At 50.0% G+C, this 19833-nt stretch overlaps 1 protein-coding gene across 6 annotated transcripts in view; it reads right to left on the bottom strand.

Moving 5' to 3' along the window:
- The window catches only part of SPTBN4 (spectrin beta, non-erythrocytic 4), a 133654-nt gene that overhangs the window by 59535 nt on the left and 54286 nt on the right, over positions 1–19833 (bottom strand). For all 6 annotated transcript variants that reach the window (XR_012802532.1, XR_012802533.1, XM_075606983.1 and 3 more), the window contains 2 exons: positions 19013–19215; positions 11246–11336 (listed from right to left, as the gene is read on the bottom strand). Coding sequence is in view for 4 of the 6 variants with exons in the window: in XM_075606983.1 (XP_075463098.1) it covers positions 11246–11336; positions 19013–19215 (294 nt within the window). In the remaining 2 variants the exon portion in view is untranslated. The remainder of the gene's footprint in view (positions 1–11245; positions 11337–19012; positions 19216–19833) is intronic.

Raw genomic sequence — 19833 nt, 5'->3', positions numbered from 1 at the left:
ACATATACACCTTTCATACAGCGAGATCACATATATACCTTTCATACAGCGAGATCACATATACACCTTTCATACAGCGAGATCACATATACACCTTTCATACAGTACAGCGAGATCACATATACACCTTTCATACAGCGAGATCACATATACACCTTTCATACAGCGAGATCACATACAGTATACACCTTTCATACAGCGAGATCACATATACACCTTTCATACAGCGAGATCACATATACACCTTTCATACAGCGAGATCACATATACACCTTTCATACAGCGAGATCACATATACACCTTTCATACAGCGAGATCACATATACACCTTTCATACAGCGAGATCACATATACACCTTTCATACAGCGAGATCACATATACACCTTTCATACAGCGAGATCACATATAACCTCGCATACAGCGAGATCACATATACACCTTTCATACAGCGAGATCACATATACACCTTTCATACAGCGAGATCACATATACACCTTTCATACAGCGAGATCACATATACACCTTTCATACAGCGAGATCACATATAACCTCTCATACAGCGAGATCACATATAACCTTTCATACAGCGAGATCCCATATACACCTTTTATACAGCGAGATCACATATACACCTTTCATACAGCGAGACCACATACAGTATACACCTTTCATACAGCGAGATCACATATACACCTTTCATACAGCGAGATCACATATACACCTTTCATACAGCGAGATCACATATATACCTTTCATACAGCGAGATCACATATACACCTTTCATACAGCGAGATCACATATACACCTTTCATACAGTACAGCGAGATCACATATACACCTTTCATACAGCGAGATCACATATACACCTTTCATACAGCGAGATCACATACAGTATACACCTTTCATACAGCGAGATCACATATACACCTTTCATACAGCGAGATCACATATACACCTTTCATACAGCGAGATCACATATACACCTTTCATACAGCGAGATCACATATACACCTTTCATACAGCGAGATCACATATACACCTTTCATACAGCGAGATCACATATAACCTCGCATACAGCGAGATCACATATACACCTTTCATACAGCGAGATCACATATACACCTTTCATACAGCGAGATCACATATACACCTTTCATACAGCGAGATCACATATAACCTCTCATACAGCGAGATCACATATAACCTTTCATACAGCGAGATCCCATATACACCTTTTATACAGCGAGATCACATATACACCTTTCATACAGCAAGATCACATATACACCTTTCATACAGCGAGATCACATATACACCTTTCATACAGCGAGATCACATATACACCTTTCATACAGCGAGATCACATATAACCTTTCATACAGCGAGATCACATATACACCTTTCATACAGCGAGATCACATATACACCTTTCATACAGCGAGATCACATATACACCTTTCATATAGCGAGATCACATATACACCTTTCATACAGCGAGATTACATATACACCTTTCATACAGCGAGATCACATATACACCTTTCATACAGCGAGATCACATACAGTATACACCTTTCATACAGCGAGACCACATACAGTATACACCTTTCATACAGCGAGATCACATATACACCTTTCATACAGCGAGATCACATATACACCTTTCATACAGCGAGATCACATATATACCTTTCATACAGCGAGATCACATATACACCTTTCATACAGCGAGATCACATATACACCTTTCATACAGTACAGCGAGATCACATATACACCTTTCATACAGCGAGATCACATATACACCTTTCATACAGCGAGATCACATATACACCTTTCATACAGCGAGATCACATACAGTATACACCTTTCATACAGCGAGATCACATATACACCTTTCATACAGCGAGATCACATATACACCTTTCATACAGCGAGATCACATATACACCTTTCATACAGCGAGATCACATATACACCTTTCATACAGCGAGATCACATATACACCTTTCATACAGCGAGATCACATATACACCTTTCATACAGCGAGATCACATATAACCTCGCATACAGCGAGATCACATATACACCTTTCATACAGCGAGATCACATATACACCTTTCATACAGCGAGATCACATATACACCTTTCATACAGCGAGATCACATATAACCTCTCATACAGCGAGATCACATATAACCTTTCATACAGCGAGATCCCATATACACCTTTCATACAGCGAGATCACATATACACCTTTCATACAGCGAGATCACATATACACCTTTCATACAGCGAGATCACATATACACCTTTCATACAGCGAGATCACATATACACCTTTCATACAGCGAGATCACATATACACCTTTCATACAGCGAGATCACATATACACCTTTCATATAGCGAGATCACATATACACCTTTCATACAGCGAGATCACATATACACCTTTCATACAGCGAGATCACATATACACCTTTCATACAGCGAGATCACATATACACCTTTCATACAGCGAGATCACATATACACCTTTCATACAGCGAGATCACATATAACCTTTCATACAGCGAGATCACATATAACCTTTCATACAGCGAGATCACATATACACCTTTCATACAGCGAGATCACATATACACCTTTCATACAGCGAGATCACATATACACCTTTCATACAGCAAGATCACATATAACCTCTCATACAGCGAGATCACATATAACCTTTCATACAGCGAGATCCCATATACACCTTTCATACAGCGAGATCACAAATACACCTTTCATACAGCGAGATCACATATACACCTTTCATACAGCGAGATCACATATACACCTTTCATACAGCGAGATCACATATACACCTTTCATACAGCGAGATCACATATAACCTTTCATACAGCGAGATCACATATACACCTTTCATACAGCGAGATCACATATACACCTTTCATACAGCGAGATCACATATACACCTTTCATATAGCGAGATCACATATACACCTTTCATACAGCGAGATCACATATACACCTTTCATACAGCGAGATCACATATACACCTTTCATACAGCGAGATCACATATACACCTTTCATACAGCGAGATCACATATACACCTTTCATACAGCGAGATCACATATAACCTTTCATACAGCGAGATCACATATAACCTTTCATACAGCGAGATCACATATACACCTTTCATACAGCGAGATCACATATACACCTTTCATACAGCGAGATCACATATACACCTTTCATACAGCGAGATCACATATACACCTTTCATACAGCGAGATCACATATACACCTTTCATACAGCGAGATCACATATACACCTTTCATACAGTGAGATCACATATACACCTTTCATACAGCGAGATCACATATAACCTTTCATACAGCGCGATCACATATACACCTTTCATACAGCGAGATCACATATACACCTTTCATACAGCGAGATCACATATACACCTTTCATACAGCGAGATCACATATACACCTTTCATACAGCGAGATCCCATATACACCTTTCATACAGCGAGATCCCATATACACCTTTCATACAGCGAGATCCCATATACACCTTTCATACAGCGAGATCACATATACACCTTTCATACAGCGAGATCACATATACACCTTTCATACAGCGAGATCACATATAACCTTTCATACAGCGAGATCACATATACACCTTTCATACAGCGAGATCACATATACACCTTTCATACAGCGAGATCACATATACACCTTTCATACAGCGAGATCACATATACACCTTTCATACAGCGAGATCACATATACACCTTTCATACAGCGAGATCACATATACACCTTTCATACAGCGAGATCACATATACACCTTTCATACAGCGAGATCACATATACACCTTTCATACAGCGAGATCACATATAACCTTTCATACAGCGAGATCACATATACACCTTTCATACAGCGAGATCACATATACACCTTTCATACAGCGAGATCACATATTCACCTTTCATACAGCGAGATCACATATATACCTTTCATACAGCGAGATCACATATACACCTTTCATACAGCGAGATCCCATATACACCTTTCATACAGCGAGATCCCATATACACCTTTCATACAGCGAGATCACATATACACCTTTCATACAGCGAGATCACATATACACCTTTCATACAGCGAGATCACATATAACCTTTCATACAGCGAGATCACATATACACCTTTCATACAGCGAGATCACATATACACCTTTCATACAGCGAGATCACATATACACCTTTCATACAGCGAGAGCACATATACACCTTTCATACAGCGAGATCACATATACACCTTTCATACAGCGAGATCACATATACACCTTTCATACAGCGAGATCACATATACACCTTTCATACAGCGAGATCACATATACACCTTTCATACAGCGAGATCACATATAACCTTTCATACAGCGAGATCACATATACACCTTTCATACAGCGAGATCACATATACACCTTTCATACAGCGAGATCACATATACACCTTTCATACAGCGAGATCACATATACACCTTTCATACAGCGAGATCACATATACACCTTTCATACAGCGAGATCCCATATACACCTTTCATACAGCGAGATCCCATATACACCTTTCATACAGCGAGATCACATATACACCTTTCATACAGCGAGATCACATATACACCTTTCATACAGGGAGATCACATATACACCTTTCTAATCCGGTTTCATTTTCATTTTTCGACATACATTAATACTCCTCGGGGAACCCTTCCATCAATCCTTTACTCCCCTCCCTGCCTGTGGGTAACTTCTCCACTCCCATACCTCTCCGCTCCCAACTCCCATACCTCTCCGCTCCCAACTCCCATACCTCTCCGCTCCCAACTCCCATACCTCTCCGCTCTCAACTCCCATACCTCTCCGCTCTCAACTCCCATACCTCTCCGCTCCCAAATCCCATACCTCTCCGCTCCCAACTCCCATACCTCTCCGCTCCCAACTCCCATACCTCTCCACTCCCAACTCCCATACCTCTCCGCTCCCAACTCCCATACCTCTCCGCTCCCAACTCCCATACCTCTCCGCTCCCAACTCCCATACCTCTCCGCTCTCAACTCCCATACCTCTCCGCTCCCAACTCCCATACCTCTCCGCTCCCAACTCCCATACCTCTCCGCTCCCAACTCCCATACCTCTCCGCTCCCAACTCCCATACCTCTCCGCTCCCAACTCCCATACCTCTCCGCTCCCAACTCCCATACCTCTCCGCTCCCAACTCCCATACCTCTCCGCTCCCAACTCCCATACCTCTCCGCTCCCAACTCCCATACCTCTCCGCTCCCAACTCCCATACCTCTCCGCTCCCAACTCCCATACCTCTCCGCTCCCAACTCCCATACCTCTCCGCTCCCAACTCCCATACCTCTCCGCCCCCAACTCCCATACCTCTCCGCTCACAACTCCCATACCTCTCCGCTCTCAACTCCCATACCTCTCCGCTCCCAACTCCCATACCTCTCCGCTCTCAACTCCCATACCTCTCCGCTCCCAACTCCCATACCTCTCCGCTCTCAACTCCCATACCTCTCCGCTCCCAACTCCCATACCTCTCCGCTCCCAACTCCCATACCTCTCCGCTCCCAACTCCCATACCTCTCCGCTCCCAACTCCCATACCTCTCCGCCCCCAACTCCCATACCTCTCCGCTCCCAACTCCCATACCTCTCCGCTCCCAACTCCCATACCTCTCCGCTCCCAACTCCCATACCTCTCCGCTCTCAACTCCCATACCTCTCCGCTCCCAACTCCCATACCTCTCCGCTCCCAACTCCCATACCTCTCCACTCCCAACTCCCATACCTCTCCGCTCCCAACTCCCATACCTCTCCGCTCCCAACTCCCATACCTCTCCGCTCTCAACTCCCATACCTCTCCGCTCCCAACTCCCATACCTCTCCGCCCCCAACTCCCATACCTCTCCGCTCCCAACTCCCATACCTCTCCGCTCCCAACTCCCATACCTCTCCGCTCCCAACTCCCATACCTCTCCGCTCCCAACTCCCATACCTCTCCGCTCCCAACTCCCATACCTCTCCGCTCCCAACTCCCATACCTCTCCGCTCTCAACTCGCAGTCTTCCTACTACACTCTGCCATCCTCTTCCATCCCACGCTTCCCATGTCCTATGGAACTTCTTAGCAGTGTTATTGAGGAATGAGGTACGTTTCTCCATTAGCTGAACTTCATTTATTCTTCTAATTACTTATTTTCTACAGGGAGGGGGTGTTTTTTCCCACCCCGCTGCTACAGCGCACCTAGCTGCCGTTAGTATATGTGACATTAATTTGTGCATGGAGGGGGCCGCGTTTTCCATTGGTTTGGCTAAGATTATTATAATTGGGTCTAATGGGATTGTAATACCCACAATATCCTTTATTAGGTTCAGTATCTTTTTTCCAGTAGCTCTGCATTGCTGGGCAAAACCACCAAATGTGTGCTATATCCCCTGTCTGTCCACACCCCCCTCCAACACCTACCTGATGCTTCTGGGTACCTCTGTTTTAATCTCTTATGGGTGTAATACCACCTAAGCATGACTTTGTACAGTATATGGTTTCTTTTGTTACTGTACATAAAGGAAGATTTACCCGCATGATCCCATATATCTTCCCAGTCCTCTCTTGATATTTCTGTTTGGAAACCCATAGCCCACTGCTCCATGTATTTATGATCTGGGGTGTTTCACCGGCAGGAAGCCTTGACACAGGGATGATATTAATCCTTTTTGATATCTTCCTATGCTACATAAATCCTCAAATAGTGTGGGTTCGAGGAATTCCTCCCCCGGAAGATTCTGTTTTACAAAAAAGTCGGGCTTGCATATATTTAAACATCTCAGACTGTGGGAGATGTTATTTCTCTCTCATATCCTCAAACTGCATGAGTTTATCCCTCCCAAGTAAGTCTCCCACATCTAATATCCCTTTTCTTTCCCTCTATCAAATTCCTGCCCTTGCATCCCAGGTGTGAATATTGGATTATCAAAAAGAGGGGTGAGCCTAGAAGGGTTTCTCAGCACCTGATACCTTTTTTTGCCAATTTGCCAGATTTTCAGTGCAAACCCAATGACCTCTGACTCAAATTGTCTCCCTATCCTGGGGCCATATCCTGACCTCAGTAGAGAGGACAGCCCAATCGTTTTTGTAAATGAGCTGTCCAGCCAGCTATACATCTAACTCAGAGAATGACCGTATATAATCTGTTTCATGTGTGGGGACTATATATTATTTCAGGATGTTTGGGACCGCCAGACCCCCATCTCTAGTGTCTAACATGATTGACCTGGCTATTCTTGGTTGTTTATTTCTCCAGATAAACTGCATAATCATATTTGACATTTCCTTTATATTTCTATGCGGAATAGGGATCGGGTGTGTCTGGAAATTATAGAGGGGAGAATATTAATTGTAGCCGCTGTTATACGCCCTACCCAGGATATATGGTAGGGGTTCCAGGTCTGTAGGTCTTTCTTAATTTTGGTGAATAGTTCTGGGTAATTGTATTTGTATAATGAGTGGTAATCTCTTGTGAGATGTATCTCTAGGTATTTTAGATGTGTCTGTCTCCACTTATAATTGAAGTTTAATTTGAGGATCTTAACTTCCTTGTCTGAGAGTGTTAGGTTTAAGACCTCTGACTTCCATTTATTTTCCTTGTATTCAGACAAATTCCCTAAGTGTGGTCTGTAGGTTCAGAAGAGATGTCAGTGGGTTTGTTACCGTGAGTATAATATCTTCTGCAAACAGCAACAATTTATGGTTCTCATCCTTTTTGACCCCTTGTACATTATATTGGGGGAGCGTAGCCGGCAATGGTTCAATTGTTAGTGCAAACAATAGGGGCGAAAGGGGGCACCCTTTACTTGTCCCATTCCGAATTGTTATTTGGTTCCTATCTCCACCTGGCAATTTTAGCGTGGCAGTCGGAGTCTGGTAGAGAGCCTGAACTCCCTTCAAGTACGCCCCCGAGAACCCAAATGGTTCCGATGTTCTATCTAAGAAGTCCCACCTTATTCCATCAAATGCCTTTTCCGCATCAAGGCTCCATAACAAAATAACTAGGGTGACCATATTTTTCCGGGACAAATGTCATGCATGAGCGGCCGGCGCATGCTGATCGGGCAAGCGTGGCCGGTGCTTGCCAATCAGGCATGCGCATCCAGCACTTGCCACCCGTGCATGAGCGGCCGTCGCAATAAAAAAACGGAACAGTTGTGAAAATTTCGGGGCAACAGGACAAAGGACAAAAAAACCTGGACTTTCCCGCTAAACCGGGATGTCTGGTCACCATTCAATAACATAGCTTTAGATCTAGCGTGGTTTACATTGTCAATGATATTAATCATTTTGCTCGTATTATCTGACGCCTGGCGCTCACTTACAAACCCCAACTGATCGTAGTGAATTCATTTGGGGCGTATTGGGTTTAGCCTGTTAGCCAAATTACTGTATAATTTCAAATCTGTGTTTAAAAGCGATATTGGCCTCTTTTCATTTCTTAATATCGTTATTGTGGGAAATGGTTTATCATTGACCAAGCCTGGGCGGGATGAACGGGAGAGACTGGGATGCAGGAGAAGCAAGAGAAATTAGAACATGAAATGTTACACAATTAGAACCACTAGACCAGGAGTGGCTAACTCCAGTCCTCAGGGGCCACCAACAGGTCAGGTTTTAAGGATATCTCTGCTTCAGCTCAGGTGGCTCAGTCAATGACTGAGCCACTGATTGAGCCATTTGTGCTGAAGCAGGGATATCCTGAAAACCTGACCCGTTGGTGGCCCTTGAAGACTGGTGTTGGCCGCCCCTACACTAGATTCAATAACTTGATCCTACCAATTTAGTATAGAAGTAGTAGAATTACGAGAATACTGGTCCCAAGAAGCACCAAAGGGCCTTCGTACAAAGCGTCACAAATTAAGCGCTTTTGCTGATAAAATTGGCTCAAACGGTTCTCATTGTAATGTGCTCTTGTGAGCACCCACGTACTAACCTGGAATTTCCCAATCTACGCCAGCAGCTTCATTCTTTTTTTTTCTTGGTGCACTGACATTTCCTGACATTTCCCAATCTGCGCCCGCAGCGTCACAAATGAGTTTTTTTGGTGCACAGAAATGGTCTGTGTACAGATGTTAATGGCATGTACTAAAACATACAGTAATGTTTTGTATGTGGCAAAAAAAAGTGCGTCTAAATCGTCGGCCAAATTCAACTTGGTGTAAACCCTAAAAAAAGTCAGTTAATAGCGTTAGCGCAGAATAAAGTTGCTATGTCTGTATATTTGAAGCTGCAGGGATGTTTCATTATACTGTATACAGTAGGTTAACAAAATGTACTATTTTCAGTGTGACTATTATAAATAATATCACACTAATCATTTATATTTACTGTTACTCATTTTAAATAAAAAAAACACACCTCATTCTGTTTTTATGTCAATTAAATCAATCAGGTATTGAACATGACGCAACGAATCCAACATTATTTAAAAACAACTGATTACACGTCGTATGTATGAAGAATACTCCGCACATTTTAAGGAGGTTTGTATTACTTTTTAGCACAGAAATGCTGACGCTCATAAACATGTAAGTGATGATCGGAGTACACAGTCCCCCAGTTTCAGATGCATTCACCTGTTTTGCAAATACATTGTTTATTCTTAAAACCTGGTGTGTGGCTGACAGTCTCCACCCAAACGCAATACATTAACACATCACCAATCCTATATACTGTAAACACAGCGGAATCATGCAGAGTTTGCAGTGCACTGACTATTACAAAGGAAATGCACTCTTTGGAGCCACCTGTGGTGAACCATATCCTGAAAACCTGACCTGTTGGGGGTGGGTGGGGAGGGGGCTGAACGATTGGAGTTGAGGGGGCTGAATGATTGGAGTTGAGGGGGCTGAACGATTGGAGTTGAGTGCCCTTCTCCAAGAGGTGCTTAAAAAACGTTCAACCCTTTTATGATCATCTAAAAACGAGAAAATGAAACTATAACAAAAGGTTTTACACCGTGGACAAAGTATCGTTCTATCTGGTAATTATTTTTTAATGATCACACTCAAAAGTATCAGTACACTTTAATTTTCACAGGCACGTTTATTTATTTATTTATTTAAACCTAACGGTTCCACTTTTCCCCCAAAGAGTAACAGATGCGTTTTCTACACCTCTCCCCTTCCTATTCTAACAAAATAAACGTTGCTTTTCATTTTTCTAAAACACAGTCCTAACAGCTCCATCGTCTAATAAATGTTGGTCTTTTCAAAATATAAAATAAAAACTGAGGACAGCACCACCGAACCTTCACAAATGTATCAAGGACACCTTAAACCGTCGGAAGACATCACACAGCACATTCACATCAATGGGCCTAGCGGTGTGATGATATAGCACTGCTTAGTCATTGTGCCCTATATCCCGAGTTAAGGATTGTGACTAATGTTACCAACTCTTCTGGATTTAGCGGGACAGGGGTAGCACATTCATTAGATTTGGGGACTGTCCGAAGATTGTGAATATGAGACTGTGAGGTTTGGAAAGCTCTGTACATGTGAATAAGAGACTGTGAGGCTTGGAAAGCTCTGTACATGTGAGGAAGAGACCTGTGAGGTTTGGAAATCTTTGTACACGAAGAAGAGCCTTATGAGGTTTGGAAAGCTCTGTGCACACTATTACACATAAGAAGAGTTTGCATACTGGTTCATTAAAAGGTAGCACAGCTTGGAATGAATGTACAGTATGAAGTTACAGAGATTTGAATAGGGTCTGAGCTGTGGATTCGGGAGCGTTGTATTTTTCACCTTTACTGTGAAGTGCAAATAAAATTTATCTTGATTGCAAAGTGCCTACAGGCCCTATATATTATATATATTATTCAAAACACTATAGTTTCTTAAGGCCTAATGCTAGACAACTTCTCATTCTGTACCTTCATTACAACAAGGAAATCTACAGATAAACCCCATGCAGAACACTACGGGAACCAAAATCCTACCCAACATATCTAAAATTCAGCACCTCTCTGAAAAGCGGTGGCATTTATATCGGCCATCCAACGCTCTTTTTGCACTAGGGAATCTTTCAGCTGTTACCCCTGTTGTGCCGTATGAAACCACATGGTTAAAAATAGGCCATTTAAACGGCACCGTACCTCATTGCAGTTCTGGAAGAACTCTTGCAGCTGTAAATGGTCATTCAGTCTCTGCAGCCACTTTTGTGCCAAAGCTGTATTACGCTGGCTCCTGGCAGGCAAAGGGAGGGGTAAAGGGAGTCACAAGTAAGACAGTGTATATACAGTGTGTGTGTGTGTGTGTGTGTGTATAATATATATATCTTACTATATATTTGTGAAAGCATTGTATGTATGTATGTTTCCCTGGTGTGTTCCCTGTCCCTAGCGGCAATCTCATTGGTCCCTAGGCCCGCCCGCCCCCGCACACCTCTCATTGGCCTCACACACTCACACCACTGCTTCAGGCCCCCTTGGCCCGCCCCCGCACACCTCTCATTGGCCTCACACACTCACACCACTGCTTCAGGCCCCCTTGGCCCGCCCCCGCACACCTCTCATTGGCCTCACACACTCACACCACTGCTTCAGGCCCCCTTGCAGCTCACCTTCCCCCCTCCCGGTGGCCGTCACTCTCCCCCGTCACCCGGACCGCAGCTCACCTTCCCCCCCCCCGACAGGCCCCGCACTTTCCCCCCTCCCGGTGGCCGTCACTCTCCCCCGTCACACGGACAGGCCCTGCACCTTCCCTGCTGCACGTTTCCCGGCGGCTCGCGCTCACAGGTGCAGAGAGGGGGCGCGTGCGCAGCGCTCGCCGGACGGGAGGAGGGAGAGCAGAGAAGGGCCAGGCGCGGGACAATCGGAGGAGCGCGGGAGAGAGAAGCGGTGCTGTGAGTCCTGGCAGAGGTGAGGGGGCTTTGTGTGTGCGTGGGGAGAGGGGGGGTGACAGTGTGTGTGGGACACCGTGTGTGTGTGGGGGGAAGGTACAGTGTGTGTGTGGGGGAGGGGGGGACAGTGTGTGTGTGGGGGAGGGGGGGACAGTGTGTGTGTGGGGGAGGGGGGGACAGTGTGTGTGTGGGGGAGGGGGGGACAGTGTGTGTGGGGGGGAGGGGGGGGACAGTGTGTGTGGGGGAGGGGGGGACAGTGTGTGTGTGGGGGAGGGGGGGACAGTGTGTGTGTGGGGGAGGGGGGGACAGTGTGTGTGTGGGGGAGGGGGGGGACAGTGTGTGTGTGTGAGGGGGGGGACAGTGTGTGGGGGAGGGGGGACAGTGTGTGTGTGTGTGTGTGTGTGTGTGTGTGAGGGGTGGAACAGTGTGTGTGTGTGGGGGGGGGACAGTGTGTGGGGGGGAAAGGGGGGGACAGTGTGTGTGGGACACCGTGTGTGTGTGTGGGGGGGGAGGGACAGTGTTTGTGGGGGGGAGGGACAGTGTGTGTGTGGGGGAGGGGGGGACAGTGTGTGTGTTTGGGGGGGGGACAGTGTGTGTGTGGGGGAGGGGGGGACAGTGTGTGTGTGGGGGAGGGGGGGCAGTGTGTGTGTGGGGGAGAGGGGGACAGTTGTGTGTGGGGGAGGGGAGGGACAGTGTGTGTGTGTGGGGGGGACAGTGTGTGGGGGAGGGGGGGGGACAGTGTGTGTGGGGGGGGGGACAGTGTGTGTGGGGGGGGGACAGTTTGACTCCCGGGCAACGCCGGGTCTCTCACGGACAGGCCCTGCACCTTCCCTGCTGCACGTTTCCCGGCGGCTCGCGCTCACAGGTGCAGAGAGGGGGCGCGTGCGCAGCGCTCCCCGGACGGGAGGAGGGAGAGCAGAGAAGGGCCAGGCGCGTGACAATCGGAGGAGCGCGGGAGAGAGGAGCGGTGCTGTGAGTCCTGCCAGAGGTGAGGGGGCTTTGTGTGTGCGTGGGGAGAGGGGGGGGACAGCGTGTGTGGGACACCGTGTGTGTGTGGGGGGGAGGGGGGGACAGTGTGTGTGTGTGTGTGAGGGGCGGAACAGTGTGTGTGTGTGGGGGGGGCAGTGTGTGGGGGGGTGAGGGGGGACAGTGTGTGTGGGACACCGTGTGTATGTGTGTGGGGGGGAGGGACAGTGTGTGTGTGGGGGAGGAGGGGACAGTGTGTGTGTGGGGGATGGGGGGACAGTGTGTGTGGGGGAGGGGGGGACAGTGTGTGTGTGGGGGAGGGGGGGACAGTGTGTGTGGGGGAGGAGGGGGACAGTGTGTGTGTGTGAGGGGGGGGACAGTGTGTGGGGGAGGGGGGACAGTGTGTGTGTGTGTGAGGGGTGGAACAGTGTGTGTGTGTGGGGGGGGACAGAGTGTGTGGGGGGGGGGTGAGGGGGGACAGTGTGTGTGGGACACCGTGTGTATGTGTGTGGGGGGGAGGGACAGTGTGTGTGTGGGGGAGGGGGGGGACAGTGTGTGTGTGGGGGGGGGGACAGTGTGTGTGTGGGGGAGGGGGGGACAGTGTGTGTGTGGGGGAGGGGGACAGTGTGTGGGGGAGGGGTGAGGGGGGACAGTGTGTGTGGGACACCGTGTGTATGTGTGTGGGGGGGAGGGACAGTGTGTGTGTGGGGGAGGGGGGGACAGTGTGTGTGTGGGGGGGGGGGACAGTGTGTGTGTGGGGGAGGGGGGGACAGTGTGTTGGGGGGGGGGGGACAGTGTGACTCCCGGGCAACGCCGGGTCTCTCAGCTAGTATATATATATATACACTAGCTGATATACCCGGCGTTGCCCGGGATGTAAATCCGTAATAGGTAGTATTATTTATAAATAGTTGAAAAGAAAAATGGAATAAAATGTAATACGATATTGTTTAAAAATGGTTTATTGTAAACACACCACAGTACAATGTATATTTTGGTGACATAAGTGATGTAAAAATGTGAGGTGGGGGTCCCGCTAGGGTGTGAGGCGGCGGGTGTCTGGTGAGTGGGTGCGGCGGCTAGTCAGTGATGTCGGTGCGTAGGGGTATGAGTGTGGCGGGTGGGTATGAGGCGGGAGGCGCCGGGTGGGTGGTGAGTGGGTGCGGCGGCTAGTCAGTGATGTCGGTGTGTGTGAGGCAGCGGGTGGCTGAAAGGCAGAGGCGGGAGTGTGGCGGGTGGGTGAAAGGGATAAGGCAGGGGTGGGAAGGCAGGGGCGGGAAGGAAGGGCGGGGGGGGGAAGGCAGGGGGCGGGGGGGAGGGGAAGACAGGGGCGGGAAGGCAGGGGCGGGCGGGGGAAGGGCGGGGAGGAGGGAAAGCAGGGGCGGGGGGGGAAGGCGGGGGGGGGAAGGCAGGGGTGGGGGAAGGCAGGGGCGGGGGGGGGAAGGCAGGGGCGGTAGAAGGCAGGGGCGGGGGGAAGGCAGGGGCGGGCGGGGGAAGGGCGGGGAGGAGGGAAAGCAGGGGCGGGGGGGGAAGGCAGGGGCGGGGGGGGGGAAGGCAGGGGTGGGGGAAGGCAGGGGCGGGGGGGGAAGGCAGGGGGCGGGGGGAAGGCAGGGGCGGGTGGAAGGCAGGGGCGGGGGGGGAAGGCAGGGGCGGGGGGGGGAAAAGGCAGGGGCGGGCGGGGAGGAGGGAAAGCAGGGGCGGGGGGGGAAGGCAGGGGCGGGGGGGGGAAGGCAGGGGTGGGGGGAAGGCAGGGGTGGGAGGGGGAAGGCAGGGGCGGGGGGAAGGCAGGGGCGGGGGGGGGGAAGGCAGGGGCGGGGGGGGAAAAGGCAGGGGCGGGGGGGGGGGAAGGCAGGGGCGGGGGGGAAAGGCAGGGGCGGGGGGGAAAGGCAGGGGCGGGGGGGAAGGTAGGGGCGGGGGGGGGGAAGGCAGGGGCGGGGGGGGGGAAGGCAGGGGCGGGGGGGGGAAGGTAGGGGCGGGGGGGGAGGTAGGGGTGGGGGGGGGGGGAAAGCAGGGGTGGGGGGGGGGGGGAAAGCAGGGGTGGGGGGGGGAAAGCAGGGGCGGGGGGGGGAAGGCAGGGGCGGGGGGGGAAGACAGGGGCGGGGGGGGAAGACACGGGGGGAGGGGAAGACAGGGGCAGGGGGAGGGGAAGACAGGGGCGGGGGGGAGGCAGGGGCGGGGGGGGAAGGCAGGGGCGGGGGAGGGGGGAGGCAGGGGCGGGGGGGGAAGGCAGGGGCGGGGGAGGGGAAGGCGGGGGAGGGGAAGGCGGGGGGGAAGGCAGGGGCGGGGGGGAAGGCAGGGGCGGCGGGGGGGGGGAAAGCAGGGGCGGCGGGGGGGAAGGCATGGGCGGGGGGGTTGGGGAAGGAAGGGGCGGGGAAAGGAAGGGGCGGGGGGGGAGGCAGGGGTGGGGGGGGAGGCAGGGGTGGGGGGGAGGCAGGGGCAGGGGGGGGAGGCAGAGGCGGGGGGGGAAGGCAGGGGCGGGGGGGGGGAAGGCAGGGGCGGGGGGGGGAGGCAGGAGAGGGGTGGAGGCAGGAGAGGGGGGGAAGGCAGGAGAGGGGGGGAAGGCAGGAGGAGAGGGGGGGAAGGCAGGAGAGGGGGGGGAAGGCAGGAGAGGGGGGAAGGCAGGAGAGGGGGGGTAAGGCAGGAGAGGGGGGGTAAGGCAGGAGAGGGGGGGGTAAGGCAGGAGAGGGGGGGGTAAGGCAGGAGAGGGGGGGAAGGCAGGAGAGGGGGGGAAGGCAGGAGAGGGGGGGGAAGGCAGGAGAGGGGGGGGGAAGGCAGGAGAGGGGGGGGAAGGCAGGAGAGGGGGGGGGAAGGCAGGAGAGGGGGGAAGGCAGGAGAGGGGGGGGAAGGCAGGAGAGGGCGGGGAGGCAGGAGGCAAGGGGGGGGTTGGTGTCCTGAAAACTGTGTCTGTCCCTGTGTGTTTCATTGTTTCTGTCCCTGTGTGTTTCATTGTTTCTGTCCCTGTGTGTGTCAGTCCCTGTGTGTGTGTCAGTGTGTCTGTCCCTGTGTGTGTGTCAGTGTGTCTGTCCCTGTGTGTGTGTCAGTGTGTCTGTCCCTGTGTGTGTCAGTGTGTCTGTCCCTGTGTGTGTCAGTGTGTCTGTCCCTGTGTGTGTCAGTGTGTCTGTCACTGTGTGTGTCAGTGTGTATGTCGGGGGGGGGGAGTCAAAACGGAGTTGGGGGAGGGGTCAAAAACGGAGCTGGGGGAGGGGTCAAAAACGGAGCTGGGGGAGGGGTCAAAAACGGACCTGTGGGGGGGGGGGGTCAAAAACACAGCATGGGGGGGGATCAAAAACGGAACCCAGCAGTAGCAATTCCTCACCTCAGGCAGCAGCGTGGCCAGGGGTTGGGGACCCCTGGGTTAGAGCCAATGAGAGCCGTGGGGGGGCGGGCAATCCGGAGGGGTGAGACATATGTGTGTGTATATACTGTTAGACCACACCGGCCAATGAGAGGTGTGCGGGGGCGGGTGGGCCAAGGGAGCCATCTCATTGGCCTGAGGCGGAGTGACGGGCCAAAGGTCCAATGTGATTGCCCCTAGACACAGGGACATACAATGTTTAAAAAAAAAAAAAAAAAAAATATATATATATATATATATATATATATATATATATATATATATATATATATATATATCTATATCTATCTATCATGACTTAAATAATGTGTGGTGAAGACCTACTCATGTCCAAGTTGCAAAGCCAGTACAACCAACCTCACACTGATGAGACCCACAAGATCGAAACAGTCTGTCTGTCAGTGGGTTTATTGGCTTTGCATCTCATCCCAGCCTATGTTTAAAAGCTGTGTTTAAAACAGCATGCATTGGCTTAAGGGTTTTCCATGTAATGTGGGTTTGAGACAAAAGGTGGCACTCTGTGCTCATTTGCATGTCATTTCCCAGAATCTCTTGCTGCAGTGGAAGCACTATAATGGCAAAAAGTAGGGTTGCATACCTGTCTAAGACGTGTGAATGTGCTCACAAGTAATATTTTTATATGATATATATGAATATCTATATATACCTATAGTATGTTTCTCTCTCATTATCTATATATTCACATATATATGAGTGTGTTTACGTACGTGTGTTTTTGTATGTATTTTGTATATGTGTGTGTATATATATGTGTCTTAGTATGTTTGTGTATATATTTATATACAGTGGTTGACAGATCACCAAAAAATCTACTCGCCACACAAAAAAATCTACTCGCCACCTAGTACCAAACGTGTGCTGCTTGGGCCAATAGTTATATATGTGTATATATAGATAATGAGAGAGAAACATACTGTAGGTATATATAGATATTCACACATACATACATATGATAATCAAGCTGATCTACTGTATAAATAGAGATATTCCCTCATATCCCTGATGAGTGGGGGGAGCGCAGCACCTAACGGGTTAGGTATAGTACAGAAGTGATGTGCTGCATGGTGTGAATTCATCCTGCACACACATCCTGCTCTGTGCCATGTCATCCTACAGACACAGCTGAAGGTTCCACACATCCTGCTCTGTGCCCAGGTCATCCTACAGACACAGCTGAAGGTTCCACACATCCTGCTCTGTGCCCAGGTCATCCTACAGACACAGCTGAAGGTTCCACACATCCTGCTCTGTGCCCATGTCATCCTACAGACACAGCTGAAGGTTCCACACATCCTGCTCTGTGCCCAGGTCATCCTACAGACACAGCTGAAGGTTCCACACATCCTGCTCTGTGCCCATGTCATCCTACAGACACAGCTGAAGGTTCCACACATCCTGCTCTGTGCCCATGTCATCCTACAGACACAGCTGAAGGTTCCACACATCCTGCTCTGTGCCCATGTCATCCTACAGACACAGCTGAAGGTTCCTCACATCCTGCTCTGTGCCCATGTCATTCTACAGACACAGCTGAAGGTTCCACACATCCTGCTCTGTGCCCATGTCATCCTACAGACACAGCTGAAGGTTCCACACATCCTGCTCTGTGCCCATGTCATCCTACAGACACAGCTGAAGGTTCCACACATCCTGCTCTGTGCCCATGTCATCCTACAGACACAGCTGAAGGTTCCACACATCCTGCTCTGTGCCCATGTCATCCTACAGACACAGCTGAAGGTTCCACACATCCTGCTCTGTGCCCATGTCATCCTACAGACACAGCTGAAGGTTCCACACATCCTGCTCTGTGCCCATGTGATCCTACAGACACAGCTGAAGGTTCCACACATCCTGCTCTGTGCCCATGTCATCCTACAGACACAGCTGAAGGTTCCACACATCCTGCTCTGTGCCCAGGTCATCCTACAGACACAGCTGAAGGTTCCACACATCCTGCTCTGTGCCCATGTCATCCTACAGACACAGCTGAAGGTTCCACACATCCTGCTCTGTGCCCATGTCATCCTACAGACACAGCTGAAGGTTCCACACATCCTGCTCTGTGCCCATGTCATCCTACAGACACAGCTGAAGGTTCCACACATCCTGCTCTGTGCCCATGTCATCCTACAGACACAGCTGAAGGTTCCACACATCCTGCTCTGTGCCCATGTCATCCTACAGACGCAGCTGAAGGTTCCACACATCCTGCTCTGTGCCCAGGTCATCCTACAGACGCAGCTGAAGGTTCCACACATCCTGCTCTGTGCCCATGTCATCCTACAGACGCAGCTGAAGGTTCCACACATCCTGCTCTGTGCCCATGTCATCCTACAGACGCAGCTGAAGGTTCCACACATCCTGCTCTGTGCCCAGGTCATCCTACAGACGCAGCTGAAGGTTCCACACATCCTGCTCTGTGCCCATGTCATCCTACAGACGCAGCTGAAGGTTCCACACATCCTGCTCTGTGCCCATGTCATCCTACAGACACAGCTGAAGGTTCCACACATCCTGCTCTGTGCCCATGGGATCCTACAGACACAGCTGAAGGTTCCACACCTCCTGCTGTGCCCAGGTCATCCTACAGACACAGCTGAAGGTTCCACACATCCTGCTCTGTGCCCATGTCATCCTACAGACACAGCTGAAGGTTCCTCCGGTCCTCATGCTCACCTCTTCTGGATGGTGTTGATTCTCTCCTGGACCCGGTCAGCAAACACGTTTCCCAAACGTATCAGGCTCCCCCCGGCATCCACAGCCACTGAAACTTTCTGGGAGTTCAGCTCCATGGTGGTCAGAAAATCCTTGTGCTTCTTTATGACTTCTTCCACTCCCTCCACCGTGTTCGGTAACTCCACGTGAGCCAGCGCTGACTCCTAGATAGGGGGGAGAGGAGGGAGGCTTATTGTGAAAGTGAATGACTTCACCTGGGCCCCCCTTTTCCGACTCCCCTGCTCAGATACTAAGACTACAGACTACATCTAAAATGTAATCATTGAACCCAAGTTCACGCTCTGGGATGGTGGGGGGAATCTTGAAAAGGTATTTCTTCACTGAAAAAGTAGTGGGTGCATAGAACAGCCCCCCAGCAGAGACAGGGGCTAATGGAGAAGGAGCGGCTCAGTGAGTAAAGACACTGACTCTGGCACTGAGTACGAAGCTGGGGAACCTGGTTCAATTCCTGGTATCGGTTCCTTGTGACCTTGGGCAAGTCACTTTATCTCCCTGTGCCTCCGGCACCAAAAGCATAGATTGTAAGCTCTGCGGGGCAGGGACCTGTGGCTGCAAAATGTCTCTGTAAAGCGCTGCGTACAACTAGCAGTGGTATACAAGGACATGCTTTTTTATTTTTTAAGGAATTGGGACAGACACACCGGTGGATCCTAAATATGGTAAAAAGGCAGAGATAATATAGGGTGACAGCAAGTAGGAAAAGGTGCAGACTGGGTGAGCCAGGTGTGTGCATTTATTGCGTGTGCACTAAGAGCAGTACA

The sequence above is a fragment of the Ascaphus truei genome, chromosome 7 (assembly GCF_040206685.1).
Source record: "Ascaphus truei isolate aAscTru1 chromosome 7, aAscTru1.hap1, whole genome shotgun sequence".
In the NCBI taxonomy this organism is placed as follows: domain Eukaryota; kingdom Metazoa; phylum Chordata; class Amphibia; order Anura; family Ascaphidae; genus Ascaphus; species Ascaphus truei.
Note: the sequence above shows the minus strand (reverse complement) of the source record. Positions and strands in the feature narration are given on the sequence as shown.